The 10,700-nt window shown below is 37.4% G+C and overlaps 1 protein-coding gene across 1 annotated transcript in view; it reads right to left on the bottom strand.

The window, feature by feature from the left end:
- Window positions 1-256: 256 nt before the first annotated feature.
- Window positions 257-10,700, bottom strand: part of LOC103084134 (zinc finger protein 271) — an 11,049-nt gene continuing 605 nt past the window's right edge. Inside the window, exon 2 of the mRNA XM_007455239.1 lies at window positions 257-2,268. Within this exon, the coding sequence (XP_007455301.1) occupies window positions 257-2,268 (2,012 nt within the window). The remainder of the gene's footprint in view (window positions 2,269-10,700) is intronic.

Genomic DNA, 10,700 nt, shown 5'->3' with positions numbered 1-10,700 from the left:
ACATTTCTTATAATGATAAAACTTTCCTCTTGTGCAGTGTTTGAATAAAAGACTAGAGCTTTTCTTACATTACAGCAGATAGAAATTTTTTCCATTGTTTCTGACATTCAGTAAGAATTTTTTCACATTGAAGGTTTTCTAACAACTCACAGGATTCCTCCTCAGAATTTTTCTTTAGTAATGTCTGAGCTCTGAGTTAAACTTTCATTATAAAAATTGAATTAATATGTTTTCTCTCTAGTGTGTGTCGTCTTTTTTAGTGTAGCACAAGAGTTGAGCATTGATTAAAACCTTTTTCATAATCATCCATAGCATTCATAAGATTTTTTTCTGGCAGAGTGTCTCTGGTACTGAATAAAGTTGGTGTATACACTAAAGGTTTTCCCATATTCATCACATTTAGAGTGTCTTCCCCAGAATGGACTTTCTCATGATTAATGAGATCAGAGAGTTGGCTAAAATTTCTGCTGCACTGAACACACCTGTGGGGTTTCTCTCCAATGTGGATTCCCTGGTATTCAGTAAGATCAGTGCATGCGCTAAAGGCTTTCCCAGACACATCACATTTATATGGATTTTCATTAGTGTGGATTCTTTGATGGTTAATAAGATCAGAGCGCCGACTAAAGCTTTTGCCACATTGATCACATGGATATGGTTTCTCCCCAGTGTGGATCCTCTGATGTAGGACAAGAGCTGAGCACTGACTGAAAGCCTTCCCACATTCATTACATTTATATGGTTTTTCCCCAGTGTGGATCCTCTGGTGCTTGATAAGGTCGGAGTTCTGACTGAAACTTTTGCTGCACTGTGTGCATGGATATGGTTTTTCTCCAGTGTGAATTCTCTGATGAAGAATAAGGTCAGAACTCTGACTGAAGGCTTTCTCACAACAATCACAATGATAGGGTTTTTCCCCAGAGTGTACTCTCTGATGTTTAGTGAGGTCTGAGCTTTGACTAAAACTTTTATTGCACTGATTACATGCATACGGTTTCTCTCCAGTGTGTATTCTCTGATGTTTCACAAGGTCTGAACGACGACTAAAACTTTTAGTACAATCGCCACATGGATAGGGTTTCTCTCCAGTGTGGATTCTCTGATGCAGAATAAGGTTTGAGCTTTGACTAAAGGTTTTCCCACACTCATCACATTCATAGGGTTTCTCACCTGTATGAATTCTATGATGTTTAATAAGGTCGGATCTTCGACTAAACATTTTATTGCACTGGTTACATGGGTAAGGCTTCTCTCCAGTGTGAATTCGTTGATGATTAACAAGATCTGAAAGTCTACTGAAGGTTTTGCTACACTGGTTACATGGATAGGGTTTCTCTCCAGTGTGAATTCTCTGATGCAGAATAAGGACTGAGCTCTGATTAAAAGCTTTCCCACATTCATTACATTTATAGGGTTTCTCTCCAGTGTGGATCCTTCGATGTTTAATAAGGTCTGAGTTCTGACTGAAACTTTTGCTACACTGATTACATGGATATGGTTTCTCTCCAGTGTGAATTCTCTGATGTAGAATAAGATCTGAGCTCTGACTGAAGGCTTTTCCACACACATCACATTTATATGGTTTCTCACCAGTATGGATTCTTTGATGTTTTATAACATCAGAACTCTGACTAAAATGTTTGTTACACTGGTTACATGTATAAGGCTTCTCTCCAGTATGTATTCTTTGATGTTTAACCAGGTCTGAGCGCTGGCTAAAACTTTTACTACAATGACTGCACTGATAGGGTTTTTCTCCTGTATGTATTCTCTGATGTATAATAAGATCAGAGCTCTGACTGAAGGCTTTCCCACATTCATCACATTTGTAAGGTTTTTCACCAGTGTGGACTCTTTGATGTTTAATAAGGTCTGAGCTCCGACGGAAACTTTTAATACACCAATTACAAGGATAGGGTTTCTCCCCAGTATGAATTCTCTGATGCAGAACCAGGGCTGAGCTCACATTAAAGGTCTTTCCACACTTATCACATTCATAGGGTTTCTCCCAATGGGTTCTTCGATGCCTAATAAGGCCTGTACTACAAGCAAAGTTTTGCCCACACTCATCACAGTTATGTTGTCTTCTTTTGAAGAGGTTCTGATCCTTTTCATTGAATTTATCCCCAAATCCACAGAATTCCCTGCATTCAGAATCCTGGAGAACATCATCTCTGGGGTTACCAGACTCTTCAGTCAATGGTTCAATTTTTGCTGTAATTTCCTCCTTGGAAGCCAGCTCTCCAACCTTGGCCTTAGTCTCACCATCTAGAACAATAAAATATAAATGGAATATGTTCTCCATACTGCAAGAAAGTTTCAGGTGAAATATATTAGTATTTTCCTATGAAAATACTGAAAATTATCTTCTGAGAGGGAAACTAAGAAGAATCAACAAGTAATGGATAATCGTTTATTGAAGTGGCTTATGTCTGTCACAGGAGATCTGGGAATCCTGAAACCTAATTACAGTGATTAGGAAAGTTTGACTATATTAGAGCTAATACATAAACAACGTTCTGACATATATAAAGTAGGCAGTATGAATGAATACTTGGGTGAAGGAGTGGGGGAGGAGGTGAAAGGGAGGGAGAGGAGGAGGAGGCAGTGGCAGCCAGGCTGTCACTGTGAGTGTATACCAACCAGGCTGGTCACATGTTGTCATTAGTGGAAAGAAAGAAGCATCAAGCTCAGGAATGGTTAGAAAAGAAGCCTAAATTTTCAAAAAGAGGTCTACATAGTCCTCCACCTCTTTTGCCCTGATTATTAGAAGGAAGTGGCCTAGAAAACATGATCCTTTTGGGAACAGCCATATTCAGTGACCAAACTTCCTTACTAAGGTATGTGGACCAGAAAAAGGTTAGGGAGGTAGGATCAGAAATCTCTTTTGAGTTGATTTTTGAGGAGATTATTCCTCTGCTCAACAATACCAGAGGCCTGTAATGGTAGAGAACATGGGAGCTCCATTGAAATTCTTGAGACTATCAGTCCATTATTAAGTGGTGTTTACTATAAAAGGCACACCATTCTCAGACTGCAAATGGTCTAGAAAGCTGAAAACATGACAAAGATTAATTTCAAGGGCTAAAGTCCAAAATCCCAAGCCTCCAAGTGGAGGCTTATTATCTTTGCCAAAGGCAAAGGGTACTGGAAAAAGTAAAGTATTACAGTAAATCTAAATGTGTATGTACTGAATGATATAAGCAATATGAATGTCTCATGGATTTTACAATATATATGTAGAGTTAAAATATATGGCAAAAATAGCACAAGAGGAGGGAGGTAAATAGAACTAAAATATTACAAGGTCTTTGGGTTAGCCTAGAAATATAAATTAAGATAAACTGTAATAAATCAAATGTGTATGTTGTAACTTCTAAGGCAGCCTTTTTCAACTAGGGTTCCACAAGAAAATAAAAAGAAAATAATTTGCCTGACTATTTTCTTAATTCTCCCAAAGATGGTAGATAGCAAGTAAATCAATAGATGTACAGGAGAAACATTAATATGTAACTTACAGTGGATGCCTCAGAGCATTTTGGCTTAATTCTCTCACAGAATCACATTTGAGAAAGGCTGCTATTAGGTGACAATTAAAGAATAATAAAAGGATGTATAAACAATAAGCTAATAGAGAAAAAAACAGAAAAACAAAAAACTTGATAACATAATTAAATTAGGCACAGAAGAAGAAAAAAGAAAAACAAAAAAGAAACAAAATATAGGAAAATAACAAAAAATAAGATGGTACATTTAAATCCAAACATCAACTATGTTACATGTAAATTAACTACTTCAATAAAAAGCAAAGAAAGACCAACAGCTAACATCATACTTAATGGTTAACCATTAAATGCTTTTCTCCTAGGAACAAGGGAGGAAAACAAGGATGCCCTCTCTTAACTACTTTTATTCAATATTGTACAACTTTTATTCAATATTCATAGTAAATGCAACATGACATGAAAAATAAATGAGCCATACAAGAAGTCAAACTGTCTTATAGACTATGCAGTCACGTATACAGAAAATCCTAAAGTGTCTTTAAAAAGTTATTAGAACTTGTAAATGGTTTTATTAGTGCAATACACAAAACCTGATTGTATTTCTGTATACTAGCAATGAACAATTAGAACCTAAAATTACAATTTTTTTCAATTGCACCAAAAAATGAAATACTTAGAAACAAATTCAATGAAATATGTGCAGTATCTGCATAATGAAAACTACAAAATGTTGCTGAGAGAAATTAAAGATCTAATAAATAGAAATATATGCCATCATTTACATATAGGAAGATTTAATATTGTTAAAGTGATGAAATTCTCCCCAAATTGATCTATGGATTCAATGCAACCCCAATCAAAATCTCAGCAGGCCTTTTCATAGAAACTGACAAACCGATTCTAAACTTTGTGTAGAAAGGCAGAGAAGGGTCTAAACAATTTTGAAAAAGAAGAACAAAATTAGAGAGCTTATACTCCCTGATTTCAAGCTTTACTACAAAGCTACAGTAATCAAGGCAGCGAGGTACTGGCATAGGATAGACATATCCATTAATGGAATAGAACAGAGTCTATAAATAGATCCAAACATGTATGTACAACTGACCTTCAACAAAGTTGCCCATATAATTCAAGGGTGAAAGGGTAGTCTCTTTTCAAAAAAAGTGTTACAACTGGATATCATAATAACAAAAATTAACTCTGACTCTTTCCGTATGCTATACACAAAAATTAACTAGAAATGTAATATAAACCTAAATATAAAAGTTAAAACTATAATACTTCTAGAAGAAAGCAAATCATAGATGACTAAAATTAATGCACAGAACTGAGAAAATAAATTTGTGTTGTTTAGGCCACCTAGTCTGCGGTTTTGTTATAGCCCTAGCAGGCAAATACAGCATGTTTTTGAACTTTATACATTTATGGAATCATACCACACGTATTCTGTGACTTGTTTTTTTACTCAACATTATGTTTGGGAGATTCATCCACAGTCATGTGTGTAGCTGTAGTCCATTCATGTTCACTATTATAGTGTGACATATACCACAAGTGATTTATCCATTCTTCTTCAATGGATAAGAACATTTTGCTATTTCAAACAATGCTGATATGAATATGCTGGTACGTCTATCTTGATACACATATCCAAATGTTTCTCTAGGTTATATAAATTTAGGATCAGAACTGTTAGGTCTTCAACTAGACTTTTCCAAAGTGGTTAAGCCAATTCACACTTCCATCAGGTGTATATAGTTCACATTGCTCTATATTCTAACCAACATCAAGTCTATTCTCTTTTTAACCCAATGCAATCAGGCTTTTATCTCTATAACTCCATCAAAACTGCACTTATTAAAGTCCCTAATATGCTTTATCTTGACAAATCCAGTGGTCAATTTTCAATCTTATTCTTGATTTGTTTGACATAGTTAACAACTCTCTTAAATTATTTGCTTTCTTCCTGCTAACTCACCTTTCTCCTGCTCTCCATACAACAGAGTGATCTTTATAATAAAAGGATGTATAAACAATAAGCTAATAGAGAAAAAAACAGAAAAACAAAAAACTTGATAACATAATTAAATTAGGCACAGAAGAAGAAAAAAGAAAAACAAAAAAGAAACAAAATATAGGAAAATAACAAAAAATAAGATGGTACATTTAAATCCAAACATCAACTATGTTACATGTAAATTAACTATTAATTAAATTAAATTAAATTAAATTAAATTAACTATGTTACATGTAAATTAATGTTATCCTGTGTAAAGAGTTCCAATGGTTTCCCATTTCACTGGGAATAAATTCTAAGTCCTTACCGTGACTTAGAAGTTCCATATGATCTGGTCCCTTTCTTTCTCTCTGCCCTCATTTCATTCTAAACCACCCCTATCACATGTCTACCCCAGGCTTATTACTCTGTTCCTGCTATATCTATGGGCCTCTGACTTTTGTTATTCCCTCCACCTGGAAGACTCTTCTCTCAGATGGTTACATGGCTTATTCTTTCACTTTGGTTATCTCTCTAACCAACTGTTACCACCTCAGAAAGGCACAATGCTTGGTGGGCCCTGCATCTTTGAGGCAACAGATACCATAGTAAATGTGCTGAAATGACCAATTTGAGTAACTTGCACAGTTGCTACTTTAGAGTGAGGCTTAGAGTAAAAAAACATTCTGCAGTAGGACCATGTTGCAATGCAAGCTGTCCTGTCACATGACCCTTATTAACCAGGATAACCAATGGTATCGGAAGTGTCTGCAGCAGTCAGGGTTGCTGTATGAAGCCTCTTGCAAGCCTCTATAAGAGAACCACACTGGAGTAAGGCCATACTGTCTTCTGCCAAAAATTTTCTAAGCGAAAAGCAGATCCTGGCTTGCTTTTGGGCACTAACAGAAACTTAATGCCTGACCACAGGGCACCAAATAACTATTGCAAACTGACCACTATGTATTAGTTGTTATTTGACCAATCAATTCATAAAATTGAACATACAAACCAGTATTCCATTATAAAAGCATATCTGGAAGACAAGTAAATTCCATGTGCTAGTGACTCCGATTCCCATAGTACTTGTTCCTACTGCTCCACCACCTCTCCCCCTCAACCTATATTCATGGCCCTATGGGAATCCCCTATTACCAGTTAACAGAGGAGGAAAATGTACAGAACTGGTTTGTAGATGGGCCTGCCCAGTGTGTGGGCACCACCTGAAAGTGAGTATCTTTCACTTACACCCCTACCCAGGGGTGGCCTTAAACATGCTGGTAAAGGCAAATCCTTCCAGTGGGCAGAATTTCAGGTATACACCTGGTTGTCTACTTTCCATGGAAGGCAATATAGCCTAAGATACATGAATATACTGATCCATGGATAGTGACTAATGGGTTATTTGATTAGTTAGGTACCTGGAAAGAACAAGATTGGAAGACAAGAAATAAGAATTCTGGAGGAAAAGTATGAAGATAAACCAAAGAATGAATATGTTTGTGGCCCATGTGAATCCTCACCAAAGGGCATCCACTGTGGAGAAGCCTCTCAATCAGAAGGATGGACTTGGTGATCCATATTATGAATGTCAATCAGCCTTTTTACCAATGTTTGCCCAATGGACTCATGTACAAAGAGGTCATGGCAACAGGGATGGAGGCTATATATGGGCTCAACAATACGGACCTCCACTTATCAAGGTTGATATGCCTATAATCATTGCTATGTGCCCAAGTAGCCAACTGCTAAGGCCCTAATAAGGTACCATTCCCTAGAGAGGAACCAGCTAGCCACTTGGGGACAGATTCATTACATCTGACCCCTTTTATTATGGAAAGGGCAGCAACTTCAAAGGACTAAATACATAGTCTAGATACAAATTTGCATTGACTTAAGTGAATGCTGTATTTATTATCATGGTATTCTCTATAATATTACCTCCAAAGGAGTCATTTTACAGGGAAGGAAGTTAAGCAATGATCTCATACACATATAATTCATGGGTCTTACCACATGTCCCATCATCCAGAAGTAAGTGGATTGTGATAATGGTGGAATGATTAAATGTAGGCTCAGTTACATTACAAGCTAGACAACAACACCTTGATAAGTTTGGGGTGCTGTCATACAGGATGCAATATATGCATTAAACTAAAGGATGATAAACAGTGTTGTCTTCCCCATGGCCATAATACATGGGTATTAGGAACGAAGGGTGGTACAGAAAGTAATAATGTCTCTTCTTACGATATACCTCATAATCCATTATATTATTTTTGCTTCCTATCCCTATGATCTTGGGCTTGGTGGGTTCAGCATTCTGACTCTCAAAGGAAAAATACTACTACCATGGGACAAAGTCATAATTTTGTTAAATTTGAAATTGAGACTGCTTCCTCTTTCAGCATTTTGGGCTCCTCAAACTGCCAAACCAGCCCGCAGAGATGGGGTCACTCTACAGGCCAGAGTGACTGATACCAATCACCAGTGGGGAAATGGTTGCTGCTACTGGAACTCAGAGGACTCAGTGGGGGTGCCTTGTAGTTCTCTCATGTCTAATAGGCCCAGTCAATGGTTCACGGAAGTAACCTGAAAGAGGCAGGATCACCAAGGACTCAGGTCATCTAGAAAAGGTTTATTTTATTTGACTAGATAAAGAACTCTGTGCCACTGAGATTCTGGCAGAAGGTAAGGGCATATGGAGCGGGTGACGGAAGAGGATAGTTATGACTATCAGCTTAGGCTTTGTGTACACTGTTCTCCATCCCTTGTTGATTTCTGTAATCCTTCTCATCCTCTTTATGAAACTTTGAATTACCCAATTTGAATGAGCCATCTGTTTCCTGCCAGAATCCTGACTGATACATCTTATATAACCATTATCACTATCTGATACTACACTGTATATTTATATATTCCCTGTTTCCCCTACTAGAATGTAAAGTCCTTGAGGGCAAAGGCTTCTCTGATTAGTTCACTGCTACATTCCCAGAACTTAGAACAGTGGCTGGCACAAAGTAAACCCTCAGTAACTAATAATATTATATTAATGGTTAATAATCATTAATAAGCTATGATCTTATGAACTAGTAAACATTTATCAACAATAAATATTTGTTGAACAGTTAATTAAATGATTTGAAGGATACATTAATGTATTAATGTATCCAGTGACTACCTCTAAATGGTGGAGTTGTAGGTTATTAAAATTTCTATTTTGTGCCTTTCTATATTTTATAAATGCACTTTAATATAATTATATTTCTTTATCATAAAAATGTTATTTTATACACATTCTAAGAGACACAAACACATATAGTATGTATGTCAATTTATGTAAAACAACAAGGTGGAGGCAGTGATTCTCAGTGATTGTCAGGAAAGAAGAGAGCTAGATGCCCTAGAATAGACTCTTAAGGAAAAACAAATTCTAAATACAGGAGAGAGAAACTAAATAAAATAAAATAAAAGATACTCCAGGGCTTCGCTGGTGGCGCAGTGGTTGAGAGTCTGCCTACTGATGCAGGGGACGTGGGTTCGTGCCCCGGTCTGGGAGGATCACACATGCCGCGGAGCGGCTGGGCCCGTGAGCCATGGCTGTTGAACCTGCGCGTCCGGAGCCTGTGCTCCGCAACGGGAGAGGCCACAACAGTGAGAGGCCCGCGTACCGGAAAAAAAAAAAAAAGATACTCCAAAACTAAAGGCAGGCAAAAGATTTAGAGTAAAAGAAAAGGACAACAGAAGGTTAATTTCATAGGCAAAACAGCAGTAATGGAAAGACCAAAATCAAAAAGCAGCAAAATATGATGTGGAAATGAGAGCCTGCAAAACATCTGAACAAAGTCAGCACCAAGATTATCTTACTAAAAATAACAGTGACTACCATTTGTAAAGAATTTACTACCAGCCAGGTATGTGCTCAGAGCCGTATATATGGAATCTTATCTAGTGTTTGTGGTATCTGTTATAACAGTAATGGACCCCAATGATCCTATCTCCTAATATCTATATCCTTGTGTGGTTTTCTCCCACAATAACTCTGGAATTGGTCATGTGACTTGCTTTGGTCAATGAGATAATAACAAATGTAACGCAAACACAGGTTAGAAAAGTGCTTAGCATCCCTCTCTCTTTTTAAAGACTAGCTGCCCTGTGAAAAAGTCTAGGGATACGTGACCCAAGCTATAGCCAGCACTAACAGCTGGACATGTTATGAGTGATAACAACATAGACCCTGGCCCTAGTTGAGCATGAGTGATTCCAGAAGAAAACTGCCCAGCTGAACCCAGCCCAAGCTGGTGACCTACAGAACCATAAGAAAATAACATGGTTGAAAAATGTCTTAGTGTTTTAGGTCACTAAGTTATGGGGTCCTTTATTATGGAGTAATAGATAGACACAACCCTCAAAATAACTTCCAAGGTATGAGTTATTATACACTTATAAAGTGAGGAAACAGGATTATTTTTTAAAAATGTAAGTAACTTACTGAAGCTAGTAAATGATGAACCTAGTATTTGAATCCAGGTGTCAGACTCCAAAACTTTTAACTATGCCCCAACAGTACATGAGAAAGATGACTTGAAAAGATTTTAAAGGGCAAATACCAAACACTGACAGATTGGTAATAAGGTGATTATAATGGGGAAAATGGATGACACTGGGTACTTAAGGAGAGGAAGGAAAACCAAGAGAATTTGATTGACAGAATGTACAATAAAGCCATGGGCTTGGAGCACAAAAGAAATGGTACTGCCTAATACAGTGGGGGGTAGGCAATGAGGCATACCAATAGCACTTGAAGACACTAACATAGCAAGGTAACACGGCGCCCACCCCCCAACCCACCCAAACCACTAAGAAAGATACACACTGCTTCTCACCTGACAGAAGGTAGTGTTCTTGAGCTTCATAATTGAATTGGATCTCCATGGACTGCCACTGGACACTTGACACCTCAGGGAGCAATTGGAGATTTACCATTTCCTCACTAAGCTTTTCTTGTCCACGTAGGAGTCTGAGACCTGGAGGCAACTGGGCACCACTGGACTTGGAAGGGAATCATTGTGGAGACTGGAGATATAAGTTCTGAGACTAGACCACCAGGAACATCCTCTAGATATAAAAGAAGTTACAGAGAAAACAAAATCTCATTTAACTTTCAAGCGCTTTTCCTTCAAATTTACTATGCTTCTTTC

Source organism: Lipotes vexillifer, unplaced genomic scaffold (assembly GCF_000442215.2).
Source record: "Lipotes vexillifer unplaced genomic scaffold, Lipotes_vexillifer_v1.1 scaffold90, whole genome shotgun sequence".
Taxonomy (NCBI): Eukaryota; Metazoa; Chordata; class Mammalia; order Artiodactyla; family Lipotidae; genus Lipotes; species Lipotes vexillifer.
This window is presented reverse-complemented; position numbering and strand designations above follow the sequence as displayed.